The sequence below is a fragment of the Parus major genome, chromosome 8, assembly GCF_001522545.3.
Source record: "Parus major isolate Abel chromosome 8, Parus_major1.1, whole genome shotgun sequence".
Taxonomy (NCBI): Eukaryota; Metazoa; Chordata; class Aves; order Passeriformes; family Paridae; genus Parus; species Parus major.
Window position 1 is genome coordinate 10,454,909 of NC_031777.1, and position 19,569 is coordinate 10,474,477.

The window sequence follows — 19,569 nt, forward strand, 5'->3', positions numbered from 1 at the left end:
AGGGTGAAAAGGAATTGTCTGGGTGGGGCTGTCTGTCCCTAATGTGGTCTCACACAGAGAATAATTAAAGGAAAGGATGGGGACCTGCACTGTGCCATTTGCTGTTAGGCACTCTTCTGCAATTGAATGGGTCAAGTTGTAATTTAATCACATAACTACATCAGATACTTTCATTTTTGTCCTTTTTCCTTATCAATCAAGAAAACAGAAGAAAGAAAAACTCAGTTGATAGATTCTCAGTCTATTTATTTACTAACATCAACCTGCCTCTACAGGTCAGATCCACCAATTCCCACACATAGGAAGTGCAAATGCCCCAGTCAGAGTGGATGACAAAAAGTATCTCCAGGCTGTACCTAGTGATGACTAGGTGGTGTGCTAACCCTCGCCCCCTCCGCTGACAGACCACAAACCTGAGAGACCACCTTCCTCCTCCTCAGATACTCACTGACAAATTACTTGTGCAGTTAATTCCCTGTGAAAATTTTGGTAGATTTAGGAACACTTAGACTTGACCTAAACATTTTAAAGTGACTGGACATTAGGCATAACATAAAAATCAGGAGCTAAGAATGGAAAAGGAATTGTTATGGACTATGTTGTCCTGCTGTTCCCTGAGCCTTTTTTCTTTTAGCCACTGTGCAGCATCAGAGTTGTTGCAGAAAACTGGTCACATTTCAGACTGGAGCCTCCAATATCCTACTTGTGTTCTTGAGTACTGTGTGGCACAACTGCTATAAAAATTCACATATATAGTGGTCTTCAACTGCAGAGGCCTAGGTATTACCAGAAGTAAAATTAATAGTGTCAAATAACTTTGTAATGCCTCTTTGGAATGGAATGGAATTTGTCATTTCATAAACTGTAGGTCCTATATCAGTAAATCAGACACTTTACATAATCAAACTGATACACTCAGTAATATTTGAGATATAATTTATCATGATTATGATTTCTCTAAGTAATATCATGTCCAAGTAAAATCATTCCTTGTAAGACAGAAATAAAATTTACATATTTCTTAGAAATCCTATAAATGCTATAGATCTGTGCTTGTTTTAGTAAACTTACTTAAAATGGAGGCTGTGACTTACTGCAAAATAATTAAAAATTCCCTGACCCTTTAAATTAGATAACACTAAACTGAGTTTCTTAATGGGCACCCAAACCAATAAAGAACATATTTACAGTGCCTGGAGATTACCATTTAAGTATTATTGCTAGTGATTATTACTGGTTATTACTGATAATTATAACCATATTAGAAGAGACTTCTGGAGGTCATTTATTTCCACAGTTTGCTCATGGCAGGGTCAACTTTAAAGTTAGATGAGGTTGTTGAGGGTTATATCCAGCTGAGACCAGCTGCTGCCTGGTAATGTGGTTAATGCTCCTGAGACTTAGTGCTTCTGTTATGTGCTGTTTTCAGTCTTTGGTAAAGAGGATAAATTCTTCTCATATCCTTTGTTCATGGCCTGTATTTCCATCAAGATTAGATGTTTCTTGATAAAAGTCTTTCTTCATATATTTGATTTTTTTTTAAATGGCAATGACTTTAAATGCTTTATCTGAAAAGGTAGGTGAGATGTCCAAGTCCAAGAATGTTGGCTGTCATTCCCACATGTACATTGGAGCAGATGAGTCATCCCTTGAACAGACACTGGGAAGATTCATTTAGCAGCTAGTTATTCTTTCACAGCAACCTGTGAAAATATTTCTAGTCCTTGGTGATTACCACTAAGGGCTTTATTTATAGAGAAGTTGACTAGATAAACCAATCTTTTCCAGAACAGTTCCATGTCTGGAAACTGCATTTTGTAATTAGAGTCATTATATACCAGAATAATAAATGAATTTTGGTGTAGGTATTCTATAAGATGTACTATTTTGATTGACTGTAAAATATTCCACAACAGCTATTCCAACAAAGCTAAAAAATGTGAGAGTTTCTAAATGTATAGTTGAGTGTTAATATTTAAAAGTAAGCTACTGTAGGCATCTTTAAGAGTGTAGGTATGCAAGCTGTGTGACTGAGCAGAAAATCAGATATGACATTCTAAATTTGCATTGGATATTTTTGCATTTTTAGTTACTATTGTTCCAAAGCCAATTATATGTAGAAAGTAACTATTGGAAAAAAATTTTACTTTCATGAAGTAAGGAAAAACTTACTGCATTATATTTATTAGATGCATGATAATTTCCTTTTTCTCCTCACAATCTTTTATCTTATTTCCTCCCTGATATGCAGTATCAGAATTACTTCCAATATTAAATGAATAAAGTCTGTCTCAAATTTTCACTGGAAGTACAGTCTGCACCATGGGCTGTATCACGGTTTCAAATTGGGGAAATAAAGGAAATGAATGGGTAGTTTCAGCCTAATTCCAACCAGACAGCTGCACGTGAAAAAAAACCTGTCAAGATCTTGGCAGAAATTAATGGGCATTTTGTTGGTTTCTCACTCCAACCAAGTACTGCACTGCCAATAAAATTAAAATGTATTCCCAGTGAGAGGGGCTGTCTGCTCAGGGATGAGAGAAGAGGTGATGGAGCGCAGGAATTCTTTGCTGCTGCCTGGGCACCTGTGCTCTGCAGCCGACAGTGCCTGATCACCTCCTCAAGTGATTCTGCTGGCCCAGCCCACAAACAGTGCATCTGCTGGAAATTACTACTCATAAATCTGTAAGTCTTAAATAATGCTCACTAATGGCAGACTGGGAGCACTTGTGTTGGCTACTATCATTGTTAATTTAATTTTTAATAACAATAAGGAACCCTAGTGAGATACGCTGATTAAGATGTTTTCTTTCTTCCCATTTAAAACAAAACAAACAAACAAAAATTAAAAATGTATCACTATAAATTTAATGATTCAGTAGAACTTCAAGTCTCTACCCATAGAAAGCTGGCCTTGCTACTGCCTATTTTAAGCCATGAGTAGGCAGCAGTAAATATCTGTTCTAAATTATAGATGTCTGCTGAGGACAGTGGACATGACAGTTGTTTTAGGTGCTAATATTGAAAAAAAAAATAGGATTTTAAAGAAATAATGTTCACTGAAATTACTGGCTGATTTAGTAGCTGCTGGAGTAAACGAGTGTGTTTATATCACATTGTATTCCACCACTTCTTGCAATCATCATATCATTGTTACAGCATTTCTATCTCCTTTGGTCTTTTTCAAGTTATGATAATCTACCTCACATAAAATTTGCCTTTTATCACTTCATTAAACTGCAAAATCTAAATCACTGAAAGAGAGAAACACTGATTTTTTTTTTTTTAATCAACCCTTTATTTTATTATGTCAAAAAAATCCTTGGCTGATATTAGGCAATCTTTTTTGGAGCAATGTAGGAAGTTTCATACCTGTTCCTTTGAAGAAAAGAAGGATTCTGCATAAATGTGAAGATGTGGTTGTTTTATTGTAGCTCCTCAGCCATAACAGCTTTTATAACTGTTGGAAGAATTTAAATGTAATTAGTCCTTTATGTGTCCGCTTGTAGAGTAAAAAAGAAAGTGATCTTTATAGAGGCTTAAAAAAATAATCCAAGGATCCAACTCTGGAAACCTTCAGATATCAGAAAAAAAATACAGCTGATTTGAACAAATTGTTGACTGATTCTCAAAATAGTGAGGGCTGAGGGAATTCTTAAATTTTAAGTATTTCCACTAATATGTTTGTAGAAGTGCACACTGAATTCAAGTATTTTTGGGATGAAACATTTAGGTACCTTCTCATAAGAAAAAAATAATTACTTTGTTGATAGTTTGCAGGGGTTGCTATTTTTTATTTGGACTGGTTCTGCTTTTTCCTATAAAAATGCTAAAACTGGCTGATTGCCTGGAATTTCTGTACAGTAATTCACAACTGATGAACAGGAAATTAAGATTTTTTTTTCAAAAAATCACTATGCTGATTTGGAAACCTCATTCTTTGCTTTAGTCTGTAAAATTAACTGATTACATGTCCTAAGGAACAGAAAAAAAAAAAAAAGATGAGAAGGTAACATAGAAATATGTTTTTTTCCTGGCAATTTCTCCCCAAGCTTTGTAGATAATTAGATTTTAAAATATCTTTTTGGATCGTGTCTACTCTCTATAAACTTCCTTGAATAACTGAGTTCAACTTGCATATTGCAAGCACTGTGTTTTGCAAGGGTACCATGATACATATTGGAATGTTGGTATCTTATTTTCTAGAGTGTCCTACCACTTGATTATTTGTTAATGGTTAAAAGAAAGATAACTATGAACTGAGTAATTTTCTATATATTATGGCAAATCAAAAAGCATTGAAAACACTATTTGGTTGATAGACTGATTTAAACTAACTCAAGATGATGATGGAAAACTGGAAACAGGAATGAGAAGCAGCTCTAAACTGCCAGTGGCTGTGTCTGAGACTGCTGAGCACAGCTCTTCTTATCTGTTAAAATTGGTGGATCTGGCAAAACCAAAACTGAAACACAAGCTCCCCAAGTCCTGTCCCAATGACTTCACAGTGCTCCCTGGGGCTGCCTTGTGGCTTCTGACCCTGCCCCCAAAATCTCTGCAAAGAGGCAGTTTCTACTCTGTGCTGGGCTCAGCTCTGCTTCCTCACCTTCAGAGGTCACACCTTAGTTATACAGCAGGAAACTGGCTTTGTTGTGACTCCTACCAGGTAAAACTATCCACAGTGGAATTTTTTGGAATGTAAATGTCTCTCAGATCCAGTATTCAAATGAGCACATCATAGCACAAAGGCTGTTTGTACCTTCTTTCAGCTCAGTAATGTTTTAATATAGTGGAAAATCTAATTTTTAAAGCAAAAGATTCCAAGAGCTTCAAAGCATTAAAGGAGGGAAAACAAATACTGGCTTGATATTATAATCAGTTATCTGATAAAGTGATTGCCTTAGACTGGAAGCCTGATTAACAATATTATTTATTAGAAGGTCAGATTTGGATAAAATTAAGTTGAAATGAGAACATTTTGCTTATGTCCAAAATAACAGACGCTGTCTGAAGACAATATTTGAATGTTTTAAGGAGATAAATATCTCAATGGTATCTCAACAGTACAGCTTTCTGTAAAACTTGACCTCAAATAATAATAGGAAAGTAATGTACAACCTAGTTATGCATGTTTATACCCTGCTGACATGTGTTGGGTATAGACTCTAATCCAGAGCTTGGCATGGTAATGGCTTTGATTGAAGATTCAATGAGAGAACTTCTTGGTTACTGCAAGAGGGCAAAATCAGGTCCAAAATATTTTGTGTTGTTATTAAAAAACAAACAAAAAATCCACTAGTATTTGCTCTCACCACCTTTTAAGATATATATTTACCACATTAAAATTTCATGACAAATGTGAAAAACAAATAAAACTACACTCATCCAGACACTATTTTAGCTCCAACAAAATACCTACAAGATTTTTCAAGGTTAAGAAAATAATAAAATAAGAAAGTGCCCATTCGCCCTTTCCTTTTTTTTTTTTTACACTTCTGCATCTTGCATTCATTATCATAAAAAAAAAAAAAGTTCTCTTAATTTAAAATTGACTATAAGGAAGAACAAAAACATAGAGAACAAAGCAGAAAATACTGTTTGATTATTGTGATCGCATCTTGCACTTGGGTGCATGGTCTGTCTCTAAACTGTGACTCATCTGCCAACAGCAGGCTTTAAGGTGATAATCACCCACACAGAGCTATTTGCACATCATGTCTATCCTATCCTCTATCTAATGATACCCTTTATAACAAACTGTTTAGCATAATTAGTGGAGTTATGCTTTACAGGAAAAAAGATAGAAGCAATAGTTTAGAAGACTCAACTTTTTGAAGTCATACATTTACAGATTAGTAATGTTGGTATTTGGTCACAATAATGAATATTTTGATGCACTGTTCTATGTAAAATTGCACAATCATTATTTTAGCAAGTAAAATAATGTAGTTTTCAGAATATTTACATACCATATGTAAGCATTGCTTAAAATCATGAAATGGTTTTGGGACTCATTAATTGCTAACACTTTCACCAGTATTTTTTCAGACATGGCTGAAAAATGCTGAAAGGGACAGCACTGTAATCAAGAATGCTGAAAATTATCAGAGAACCTGTTATTCAACTGATACACAACAGCAGGTACAAATGACCTTAATGGGAAAGCTCTGGGGGTTGGTTTATTTTTTAATTTCTTTATTTTTGTTGTTGTTAGCTTTGTTTTCTTCTAGATGATCAGAAAGGATGTTTACTAATGACCACTCTTTGTGTTCAAATTTTAGTGATGAGCTGCTTTAATACAAAATCCTTTGAGGTAAAAAAGGAAAATAGAGAATATTACATACATGTGCACACAGGTGAATATATTTTGTTTTTCTTTGCTGGCTTTCATTGCGGTCTTAAAAAAGTGTTAAATGAACACTGTTTGAGGTGGCAATCTTCTTCTTTGCATGCTGGAACTTTATTGTTTCTAACCCCCCTGCCCCAACCCCATCTTCCTTATAAACTAGAAAGAGCTGGGAGCACACAAAAGCCAATAGCCCCCTATAGGTGTTTGCTGCCAGGCAAAATGAAACCCAAACTGTATCTCCTGAGCGTAACTTCCTGTCCCCAGATGGGGAAAAAATCTCTGCTGATATGAAAACAAATACTATGTTAGCATAGACAAAACAAAAATCATGCAGAATTCATTAAAGCAGCCACAACTAATTAATCTTGTTTGGTTTTGTGCGTTAATTTGACTTCTGCTAAATTCTCTTTGAGAACAAGATTAATTTATGGTTTCTATCCTTGTTTAACAAAAATTCTGCTATTCCTGTGTTATAAGAAAGATGTTCAGAACATTAAGCAAGTAGAGTTATTTTCCCCGAGCTATTTAAGAAAAAACACATGGAAAAAACAAGCAGAGTATCAGTATTTATGTGTGCTCATGAAGACATGCTCATACTTCACCCTTTTCAGGTAGGCAAAGATTTATGTTCAATTTTACCCCACATCCCAAGACATTTACAACAGACTAAAGATAACATATCGATTTGCAGAAACTCTTGTATTTCCTATAGAATGGTACACAGAATTTTCTCTGTAATAAATAGACTGTACTAATCACTGTGTAAAATATAAAGAGGTCAACAATGCATCCTTTCAGCTCACCATTGTTCAAAAGGTATTTGAGTTTCCCTATTAAGTTTTCAAAGGCCAACATCTGCTGATGCTCAGAAGTGATAGATGTGGTGACGAAGGCTGTATGGAGTGTGAAGTGAAAACACAACCATATAGACCATGCAACACAGTACTAAGAAACTACAGCACAATCAAACTCCAAAGACCTATTTCCCATTCATCCCATTTCTATTATTAATGGCAGGAATATTTCTGAGAGTGGTGACATAAACTTATTTTCTTTAATTTAGTTAATTTTTTTTTTTTTAATGTAACATATATAAACACAAGTTTTAAAAATAGCACATCACTATGAATCTGAAGACGTACAAATACTAGAGGAGACACTAGAGCAGGCAAATGTCATTATTAAGATTGAAGGCTTTCATTTGGACATTATTGTCATTGATGCTGTTTTTCTATTTAAAGCAGAAAACAGATTCTGTGGCATTCAGCTGTTAACACTGCTCACACTTGCAAGGGAGATAGTTTTGATGGCATTGAACTTGGCTGTCTAGAGCTTAACAAATCAGTGCTATTCATGAGCTTAAGTAAACTGAGTTGATTATAAATTGATAGTCCTGACCCTGCATCATAAGATGTGAGACAGTTTTACCCAAATTATTAGAAATTTTTCACTTGAATATTGGGTATGGCAAATTGCATTTAACAACTGTGATATTTTATAACTGTGATTGTCCTTGTATTATGCAAGTTGTGCCCAAAGTATCTACTGAGATGAGGCTGTGGGGAATATTCTTTCCTTAAGCCACAGAAGGATCCCATTCCTCTCTTCCTGCTTTATTTAAGTAATGTGCCATGACTGTGTGCACTCCTCAGCTGCGGAACTCAGCCGAGGCTCACAGCTGTGCACTTGGTCCCTTCACAAGTTTTAAGTAATCATCTATTTCATTGATATAGTAGTTCTTTACATAATGGTGTTATAGTTTTGTTATAGTTTAAGAGTAGTATTTTGGTCCTTTAATTGCATACAGGAAAGCATTTTTCTGTGAAGGAACACAATTCTATTTATTTTGTGGAGTAAAGCCGAGTTCAAAGCCCGCTAGAGTTAATGCAGATTCCAGCAGATACGCTGCATTTGCTAATCTGCTTCATAGAAATGAAAGCTATTCCATTTATAAACTTTTCCATTTGCTCTTTGAATTTACACACGCATATACATACATGAAAATTATTGGTCCTACATTTCTGTTATTAGCAAACGCTTTTCTTCAAAATGCTCAACAAATATTTTCTCTGCAACAGTGTCTTAATTCTTCATGTCACACTCAGTTTTACAGGACTCAGTGCTCGTCTGCTGATAAGAATCGATCAGAAAATCCAGGGCTGAATGCAGATGTAAGGAGTGACATTGTCTCTGACCACGTAAACACAGTTACTTGTTAATGCCAGAGAGGAAGGTGAATACACAGCCCCTGCACCACAGGGCATGCTGTCAGAGAAACATTATCTACACCAGAAAGGGATGTTGGGAAATCAGATCTATGAAGCTGAATGACAATGCAAAACAATACTGGTTTTATTACTTACTACCAATACTGGAAATACTGGGTATACCTGCAGAGAAAGAAAACACAAAGAAGTGTAGTTAGCTGCTTGCTGTAGCTGGCTGAACTATTACATCTAAGATCCTGAAAACATTTTCGGAATATTTTATCAATATATAGTTAAACTCAAGCATCTGCTATTACATTCCCAGTCCTTTATAAATGCAGAGTCTTTTAGAATTTTCAGTATGGGGCTGCAGGGACCACTAAAATGCATTGACAGATGGGATTTATACCAGCTCTCTGAACTTCATGGATTTGTTCAGAACAGTTCTGTATTTCAACTAACCAGCCATTATGTTTAATGCTCTAGATAAAAATATCAGTCATGCACGTATTATGCAGATCTAGGAGAGTAATGTTACCAAGGGATAGCTGCACTTCTAACTGCTTTGGTCAGCTGCTTAAATCAGTTGGTACCTTCTGCTGCATTAATTGTATATAGCTATTTTTCCCTTTTTTACCTGACAGTTATCTAAATTAAGCTACGTAAAAGAAATGTAATTAAGTGAAACAATCTAATGCAGTAGGTTGGCAATATTGATTAAACCTCTCATTGATTTCTTTTTTGCTGTGTTAATTTCAATTCCTAAACTGAATTAATGCAAGGAAACCATTCCAGAGGCAGGTGAGATTTACCCTAAGAGGTGGGGCTGTTAAGGAGTAAAACTCCTTTACTGGATAAGCAGTGTGGGATATCACGTTGTATAATGCAATCCCAAGAACTATCTTCTTGTCAGGTGTGTCCTGAAACCTAGGCTTTGTGTGCAGCACAAAACCACGGATATGAAATCTTTCCTGAAGTGCCATGTTCTTAAGATTAAATGCCGTTGTTAATGGTACTGTGTCTCATCACCTGGGGTAGTCAGATACTGCAGATCAGTATTGAAATCCTGGATATTTGCATCCTCTTCCTTAAATACAGTTTGCCTTTTTAAAGTTTTATTGACTTTTGTGGCATGCATTTTGTTGCAGAAATCTGTCTGTTTCTCCATTAAACATTTGCTACACTTCTTTCAACATCTATCTTGAAGTTCTCCCTTACTCAGAGACGGCATGGACCTCACTGCAATTCAGTGAAGCAATGTCTTGAGAATAAATGATATTCAGAGTAAGCAAGGTTGCTTAAGTGTCAAGCTGGGAACAATCCTACCTTGTGGCATGGCTAAGACAATGCTGAAGTAACAGAATTTGCAGAATGGGGACCAAACCCAGCTTTTTTTATATTGCACCACATCAGTCCTGGGGCACATGTCAGAATTGCAGCTCTCGGGTTTCACATCCTATGGCAGCTGTGGCCTGGCAGAGCACCTTAGACAGCACCTGCTGCTCACCCAGCCCCACACTCAGATGCTATTTGCAAATTTAATTATTTCTGCCTCTGCTGACATAAACGCGTATTTTCCAAAACTTCAGCACCATGAGGTATCAAAAGTCAAGTGCAAATATCATCATAATAGAACAATGTGGTCATAGTTCTAATAGTAACAAAAAGTGCTTTTTTTAATTAGGGTAATTAAGGAGAACATCTATCCCCTTATTTTAAATGTCAAAAAGACAATCAATTTTCAAATATTTTACCTGAACTTTCAATAGCAGCTTGTTTAAATTTTTGCAAGTCATTGTAGCTGGTTTAAATTAGCAGGATTAGTTTTCCTTTAGGATTAGTTTTCCTTTTCACTCATGGAACCTACACAAATATTAGATAAAAGACAAAAACTGTGTTCTCGCACTCACACTTTCACTGTGAAATGGTATTTGTATTTCTTCTGGGTATACTCCTCCGCCTCAAACCTCTCTGTCTCCTACACACACATACAAATATCCTTTCCTTTCTCTCCTGAACAGATTGTAGCAAAGGAAGAGGTTTTCCTGCAAGTCTGCTCGCCTCATATTATTGTACTTCAAAATTTTCAATGAATTCACAGTGATAAATGCTTCCTGGGCAGAGAATAATGAACACAGGATGCCTGCTAGCCTGAGGGCTCTGTATTAACCTTGCAAAGATATCTTCAGGTTCTGTTTCAAAAGCTGTTTTTCTATTTCTGTACAGAGTTTCTTTGTTGGTGTGGTCTTCAGTAACCAGACTGCTTTTTGTACTACCAGGTATCCCTGTGTGAGGTGAGTGGCCTTGATGGTGCATTACTTATGCCCTTGTTACTAAAGAGAGTGAGAATGACACTTGTGAGTTTGTCTGGAAAGGAGCTGCTTATGTAGGGCCACGAAACAGGATCTATTAACACACTGTGAAAACCGCACATATGATGGGGAAATTATTCTTAGAAGGAGTGTTTGTATGAGATCTGGAGTTACATATTGAGGCTAGCTCTTGAATTCAGCTGAGCCATAAATGGTGCAGGTCCTTAGGTAAGGAGGCACAGGAGGTGTGATTCTGCTCTCTCTCTGTCAGTGTGCAGGCAGGTGAGGGCCTGAGCTCATGGCTCTGCCTGTGCCACCACTGCTGGCCCTTGGTTTGAACCTGCTGCATGGCATGGACCGCTTCCAGCCAGCCTTGTACTGAAATCTCTGAGTTCTCTGCAGCAGTGCAGTGATGGGAACAGGTTAGAGAGATGAAAGATCAGGCCCATTACCTCCTTTGATGGACAATTCTATTGAGCAAGGTACAAAAAGGGATTGAATTTACATTTCTTCTGTTGTTAAACCAAAACAATGTTCAGCTTAAATTATCTTCCAGTTGAAATCACTGGGATGGTTATTAATGGTAATAGATTTATAGTGAGGGGACATCAAGTAAAGCGTGCAAAAAAAAGTTCAGAGGCTGGTACTGCCCCAGAAATGGCAAACATTGCAGGAGAAAGTCACTAATACTATTTATTATTTTTGACTTGACTTGAGGGCGGTGGTTTGGTATATTACATGTTCACTGTAAGTGCATCTAAATATATATGCATTACTTGAGAGGAAAAAAATCTGGTGTTTTCCTTTCATACGATCTTCTGCATCTGCCCTGTAATTTTCTCATTTCCCCTGCTTCCAGAAATGGGTTGTTTTAGCTCTTAGCTACCATGGAGCTGACTATTGAGATGGAGAAAAAACCAAATCAGATGCTAGTGAAGAAAGCAAGTTTTTGATTTTGTCTCTAGTTTGTGTCAGTGTGAAATCCTTAACACAAAGTAAATGGATCAAGCTTTTGGTGAGAAGGACCACACTGCTGCTTCCAGTCTCAGGGCAGGTCATACCCTGCAGACCCTCTTAGCAGCTCCATTGTCAATTCCCACATGTGCTTCTGGCAGGACTCATAGCAGGAACAAAATACAGAGCATTTCACAGCAGAGTCAGAGCAGGGATGGTAATGCCTCATCCAATCTTTTGCTAGAATATCTGCCCTGCAGCATGACAGCACTCCCTGCAGTGAGTCTTTCTTCCCTTTGCAGCTCTTCCATTGAGGCATGATTGCAACATCAGATGCTCAGCATCAGTTTCAGAACTTCTGAATTCTCTAGCAATTTAAAGCCCTGAGAAGCTTGATGGTCCTGGTGTCTTGTAATCCCTCAAAGGGAGTGATCATTATGATCATAAGAGTAAACTTTTCATGTATTGTTAAACTTCTATTCAGACAAAGGATTACGCAGTGAAAGAAAATTCTTTAGAAATTTCATGTTTCATTGCAAGAGCTCCAGAACTCCTGCTACTGTTAATTTTGTAGTTGTTTCTCTGTAAAGATTGAATTCATAGAAAAGGAACTGCTTTGATGAAGTTTGTTATCCCTCACTTCTGCTTTCTTAAGCCATATCACCAGAAATAAATGGGACAAAGGAAATAGTTATTGTTTTATTGGGTAATATCTTTTAAAATTTGGAATTTTTTGTGTTATGTTTTACTGAGTCCAAACTAGTATTGAAAACTCTGTCTAGGAAACACCCAGTGAGATCAAAGGATTTTTTTTTTTCAAATAATTGTCACTTATTGATAGAATATTAGAAACTTCAAAATGTCTGAAACTCAGACCATTTTGGCACTATAAATGTCTTAAAACAGACACTTTGCCTTCCCATGCTGCTGTTGCTTAAGGACCAGAAGTCTCTTTCATTTCACCTCCTCACTCTATATGGCAAAAGTTGTTGTTTGAAATCAGTGATGTAAGGAAACATCTCCCAGCAAGAGATGTCACCATAGCCAGGACAAACAACCAGCTCAGCAGGGTCATGCAAGAGGGTAGAGTGCTGAAGGATAATTTTTCAAGCCCTATTTTAAAATATACAGCATATTATTTATAGTGCATTGTTTTTAGGTATATGCCTGTAATGTTTCGCTGGCTATTGCACTGGATTTTGAAGTAAAATGAGTTTATCAGTTGCAGAATTTTGCACTTTTTCCTGACACTCCTGTTTACCTGAATGCTCTTGATACACTGCAGTTTTGCCCTCACACTAGGTTTCCCAGCCTTTTCAGTGACATGTTCCTGTGGCTTTATACCTTCTGTAAGCTTCATGGGCTAAGATTAATATGTAATATAAAGTAGGAGCAATACCAAGCTTTGCTGTTTTGTAACTTATTGATCAACATCTTCCTTTTACTCTTTGAAATTGATTGTCAACAGCATCAAGGAGCACTATTTCATAACTTCAACATAAGCATCCCATTCCTTCAAACTGAGTCATGAAGAAGGCACTGGAAAACTTCCAGTTATTTGGAGAATTAGAAAATGGGACACTGTCTAGTTTGAGTCTGCTTTGACTGGAAAGCAGGGTGTGTGATCCTTTCAATCAGAGGGATCCTTGTTACTTGGATTCCTGATTAGAAAGCACAACTTGGACAACTTCATTTATGCTGGTCCTTCAAGATGGCTTTGTGTCAGCAAATATTTATGAGGAAAACTGAACATCAGTGAGGGTAATACCAGTGCACTTCTGGAGGTGCCATAAGTTTTTCCAGAAACAGTTTCTGTGGCAGCTGTGCTGCATGGAGGCCTTGTAAGTCTTCTCCCTTTCAGGGAGGTTTGAGGCTGTGCTGCTGAGACAGAGGCTGTACCATGGGAGGGGGACCCACTGCAGGAGAAATTCAGTAAACTGAGACTGTCTGCCTGACTCTTGAATGAAAAGAACCACCAATGATTCCCATGTCCTGGTCAATCCTTTGTTTCATGTCGAACTATGAACTAGGAAAATCATGTAACATGTAGCTAGGAGGGGGGTTTTGCTGAGTGTTGGAGACTTGTGACACAGATTATTGGTGGTAAAAGGGACTGACACAAAGTGAGCAGGGTTTGATCCATGGCAGCTCAGTGCAATCTGAGACAGCTCTGTCTGATGGAGCAAGGAACATAAGTGCCAAAGATGATCTAAACAATGGGAGGAAGAAAAGGGCTAGTGCTGTCAGACACATACAGGAGAAAAGCTATCCTGTAATACCAAGTAGAGAGAAATTCAATAAGTTTACTTTGTGTGTCAAAACATATTGCAGCAAAAACTATCTACAGAATGTGACAGCACAAGGGAATGAACGTAATCACAAAATAGTCAATAAGATAGAGTGGAAATATAAAATAAATGCTGTGTGGAGACAAATGGAGAAATATTGTTAGTGCCAGTAAACAACAGAGTACTTGCTGTCTTTCACAGGTAAAGCATGGAAAAATGTTTTGCATTCTCCTCAAAAACTCTGGATGACTTAAAATGATAAAGAAATAAATGGATAAAGAAAAAACAGCTTTGTATGAAGATTTCCTCTATGACCACAGAATAATCTGGAATGGTCTTCCGTTTCAGGAGCTGAAAAGGTATGATGAAGCCTTATTTGCCACAAAAAATGGCAGAAACAGAGCAATGGAAATAACAGAAGTTCCAGCTGGGAAAGATTTGAAAATAGACATTAAACCTCTTGTTGAATCGGAACAAATTTCACAAATTCAGAGAATCTCAAGACTTTTTTTATTTTGTGAAAACAAGAAAAAAAATTCAGAGTGTTTCATTCATACAACTATTTTTAACTGTATCTTATTTGACCATATTCATGTAAACTTCAAATATATTTAAATTTTAAAATAATTTGGTCTTAGATGAAAAAGATGGTATTTGAAAATTGGAGGAAGGAGAAATATCAAAGGGACACTGTATTACTGGATTATAGAAAGTGCCCACAAAGTACTGAAATAATATATAAAGTGAAGTTCTCTCCATCAACATATTCCAGGAACTATTTCAGAATCCACACCTGACTAGGGAGACCATAAAACCAGGGCTGCATTGCTGACCACATGATGGAGATGGTGACATAAAGGTGAGAAGGTAAGTGATATTACATTCGCTGTGCAGAGAGTTTACACAATAATGCACAACTTCATATGCTCCAACACATGTGGCCTTAAATCAGGAAGTGACAAAAGAAATGAAGATTTACATACCATAAATGATTGCTGCTTGTAGCAAGGAAGCAGACAACTCACAAAAAGAGAAGCTGATTTAATTATGAAATAGTGCATAGGACACAATTCAAGAAGCAGTTATCAGAGAACCACTTCTAGACTGAAACTCAACATGCTTGTTGAGAAGGAAAAAGATAAAAAAAAAAAAATCCACTGAAGTAATATTTAACTTTGAGAGAGCGAGGAAATGAAAATGAGGAAGTTAGATAAAATAAAAGTGAAAAGAACATCTAAAAAGATATGCATGCAAACAGCATGGAAGCAGCTGAAGACAAGTGTATGAGAGGCTCAGAATAATCATATATAACTCATCTCTTTTTTTTTTTTAACTTATAAAAATTAACTCTCTTATAAGAAAAAAAATAAAAATCCAAATCCCAATGCCAAATTGAAAACAACAGGATGTAGATGATTTTGAAAAGATACCCTTCAAAAGTGTAAGTCTTCTAATGGAGAAAGATATGGGGAAAAAAAAGCATAAAATCTGCCCATTTAAATATAAACCACAGTGTTTTGAGAATCAACTTCCTATAGACACAAAAGTTAGTAATTCTTTTTCATTAAAACAGTCATAGTAGAAGCAGGAGGCCCAGAGAGATAAATGGGAACATAGTCAATTGAGGTATTATTAACACTATAAATAACTGATAATTAATTTAATATTAAATACTGAATTAATAGTTTTCACTGATGTTCACAACAAAGAAAGAGAGATTCTCACATGCTGAGGAGTTTTCTCAAAGTCTTTTAGCATGTGAAGTTAATGGTATTGAATAAGAATTGCCATGAGGAAATATTGCCCCAAGAAGTATTTTAAATAAAGTTTCTGAAATAACTATTGTAGCATATAAGCTGTTATCTAAGTCAGCCTTGAGGCCAAGAGAAATGTTTTAACAGTGGTACAGTCTTAAAAAAGGACTCAAGGACTGATCCAGAGAGTTACAAAATATAAAAGAGGCACATTTTTATATTATCATAAAAGAGCCATGTTGTTGTGATGTCTAGAATATCATGTGTAGTTTTAGCCTCACCAAATAAAAAAATGACATCATAGAACCTGAAGAGAGCAAGAAATCACAGAAGACCAGAGATGTGGCATGGTTTTATGATAAGATGAAAGAGATCAGGATTTGTCATTTAAAAAAAAAAGTGGAGGAGTGGATAAGGTCAAGTCTATGTAACAATAAATGGTGTAACAGAGGTGCATTATTCTTTGTTCCTTCAGTATCTAAGGTGGTACTAGCTTAACCATAGAAAAACATTTAAGGCAAGTAAAATAAAATATTTTTCACTCATTGACTAAAATTTGAAATGTATTGCCATAAGGTATCACTGAGGTCAAGCTTATGTTTTTGGGTGTCTCTCTCTGTTCAGCAGGAAGCAACCCCTGCAGTCCAGCTCTGAAAGCCAGTTTATTTCATGGTAACTGAGAAGGTGAAGAAGAAATCCTTCATGCTTCTTCCTGTTTGCCATAAATTCCTGCTCCCAGTCACTACTGATGTCAGGATTTGAGGGTAAGTGGAGTATTTGTCAGCTCAAACAAGGTCATGTTTTCATGAGGCTATCATCATCATCATCCCCAGAAATGACTACCTATTATTTACAACACGTGTTTGATGAAACTGTATATTTTCTGAAATTCACTGATGTTGTTTTAACAGAAAGTTGATTTAACAAGATTCAGACACTCTTTCAGTAGGTGCTAATTCCACTGTTCTGTCTGGTGTGTGCTCAGCTGACTGGGAATGAGGTAAACGACACAGCAAGCTGAATTTAGCTAAAATCAACCTGGTAAATCTCACCATATTTCCCAAACATAGCTTTAAAGTATTAATTCTGTGAGCCATACTCACTTTTTATAACAGGCGAAAAAAAGTGAATACTCTTACAAAATGTTTTTCCTTGCTTTTTGGAAGTTCATTTTTTTTCTACTCAGTAAGAATTTTATCATAATTTCATGCCCCCACACTTCATGGTTGGTTACTTGGTCTATTACTCTCACATTTTACTTGATAAGGTCCTGCTTCCTATGATCTTAATTTCTGAGTTTTGATTCTTCACAGCTGCTGCTTTGAAGTCTTAGATAACATTCTGAGCATTGCACACTGCTCCTGGTTTTAAACTTTTCATTCAGCTGCCAACATAGCTCTGTTTCTCTCAACTTTTTCAATAAATTGTTATATCTAATATTACAAAATGAATGCTTTGCTTTTAATCTGTGGACTCTTTTCTTAAAAGAAGCTAGTAACTTCTGTCAAAAGGTTTATCCTCATTTTCAGTCCTTTCTTCAAAGGAATTTAAGTCTGTTACTCAGTTCAGGAGGATTCTGAATCACTGCATATTTCATATATGCATGAAAAGGAGATGGTCATCCTTGTGTTTGTGCCCTCTCTTTTACCATGTTTTATTTTACCCAATCCTGTCCAAGACCAGGAAATAGAGCTGTCAGTAATTTCTTCCTTTGGATAATAGGGAAGTGTGCTGGAATAGTACACGTGTGTTGTGGAGAGGCTGTTAGCTGGAAACGAGCCGATGTAAATCCTCAGGTTTTGCCCTCGCTTACCCTCCAACACTTGATGTACAAGAGTGCATCTGAATCTGGACTGCAGGTCAACACCAGGGAAATGTTTCACAACCCTTAGATCTTAAGTTAGCAATATGAAAAATTTGGCCTGAAGGTTTTTGGGTTTTTTTTCCCTTTTTCAAATGGACAAAAATGAGCAAGGATCTCACACGCTGAGCTGAGAGTGTCGCCAGTCTCAAGACAATAAGGATGTATGAATGGGGAGCTGAGGGCACTGTGGCTGGATCACTACTGCAGGTATCCCCACTCTTTTCTCTCATCTGGGTGTGTTTTTTATGAAGTGAAGAGTCCCAATTTTTTCATTCCTTAGCCCTTTCTGTGCAGTGTCCAGGGATGTGTTTATGCATATAAACACATGGTTCTGGAAGTTATTTACAACCACATGGGAGCACAGATGATGTAGACTTACAGTTAGCACTTACAAATTGACACCTTGTCCAATTATACACACCAAATCAGAAAGAAATGACAAACCTTTGCAAACATTCATCTTCCTTCAGAGTCATGATATGGGGCAGAATTGTAATGAAATATGCTCATTATACAAAACTACTTACAGATATTAGCAGTGCCCTTAGGTATAGGCAGATAAGAACCAGGGCTCCACGGTCGGCCCTGATAATTCTTCTTGCATTTTCCACAGTCTGGGCCCGTTGTGTTATGCTCACATTCACAAAGTAGTCTTTTGTTTTCTTCTTTACAGCCAGTAGCATGAAGGTTGCACTTACACCTAATTTTAAAAAGCAAAAATAAAACAAAGTGGGATATTATTTAGAGGTGGGTTGAGGTTGAGCTCAAATTTTAGAAAAGCAAGTCCTATAGCATGGCTCAAATTCTGTGTTGTGCCTGTAGTATTGTTCTACCATGAAAGCATGACATCACAAGACATCACTGCAAAGAGCAAGTAGCAGGATCTTCAGCTCACACAGGTCTAAAAGCAGAAATGTCACCAAGACTTCAAGATGCTGAATATTTTCTCATTTTCACAAATGCAGCTCCACTGAGAACAACTAAATGATTCACAATTTTTACTACCAGATACGTCTATAATCTTGTAATTTTTTAAAAATTCAAGAGTTACCATTCTCAGGAACAAAACAAAGCCCTCTGCTTATGTCTAGAACCTGATGCTAACTAAGGTTTGAGTTAGGCCCTGGGAGCCTGAGAAAACAGACTTCATTTAAGTATCATCTGTAATACCACACCTCAGCAGAAGGAATCCTCACTATAATAGTGTCTTGCCATCCTTGTTCAGCAAGTACTGTCTCGTTCAGAAAGCAAATTTCTTTCCTGCTTTAATTCAACATAGATGTAGTAGCTGAAGGTCAGACAAAATATTTTGGTAGGCACATTTAGTTTTACTTGGGAAAGAAACCTAATCAAGCATTGTGACAAAATCATTAGATAAACCAGATTCTGCATCTGTTCTTAAATCAGTTGTATTTTCCTTAAATTCCCCTCTTTTCCTGAGACTAAGAAACGGAATGGGAAGTTAGTTTCATAAACAGGAAGGTATTTTCACCTCTTTCCATCCCTTTCCAACAGATGTCAAAACCAGCTAAAATCTATTTCTGTTTGGGGCTGGAGAGAAAACCAATATTTAATGACCTTTTCTGTTTGTTTTCCTAATGACAGTACATCTAATAATTTACAGGGTTCTCATGTGGGCATTTGTCACCTGTTCCATACAGTGACCAATAATTAGAGCAGAACAACACGTGCAATGGCCAAGTGCAAATTAACAGCTGTCAAGCTGACTTCCATTTGGGAGGAATGTGACCTGAAGCAATTTGCCACATACATATATATCCCCAGGGTAAACCAAGCTTGCAGTTGTCATAAGTAGCTGCTGGAGAAAATCCACAAGAATG

General features: G+C 36.7%; 1 protein-coding gene across 7 annotated transcripts in view; it reads right to left on the reverse strand.

The window, feature by feature from the left end:
* The window catches only part of NTNG1 (netrin G1), a 151,821-nt gene that overhangs the window by 39,566 nt on the left and 92,686 nt on the right, over positions 1 to 19,569 (reverse strand). For all 7 annotated transcript variants that reach the window (XM_015636365.3, XM_015636359.3, XM_015636358.3 and 4 more), the window contains exons 4-5: positions 18,256 to 18,428; positions 8,713 to 8,739 (exon numbers count right to left, since the gene is read on the reverse strand). In XM_015636365.3, coding sequence (XP_015491851.1) covers positions 8,713 to 8,739; positions 18,256 to 18,428 — 200 coding nt within the window. The remainder of the gene's footprint in view (positions 1 to 8,712; positions 8,740 to 18,255; positions 18,429 to 19,569) is intronic.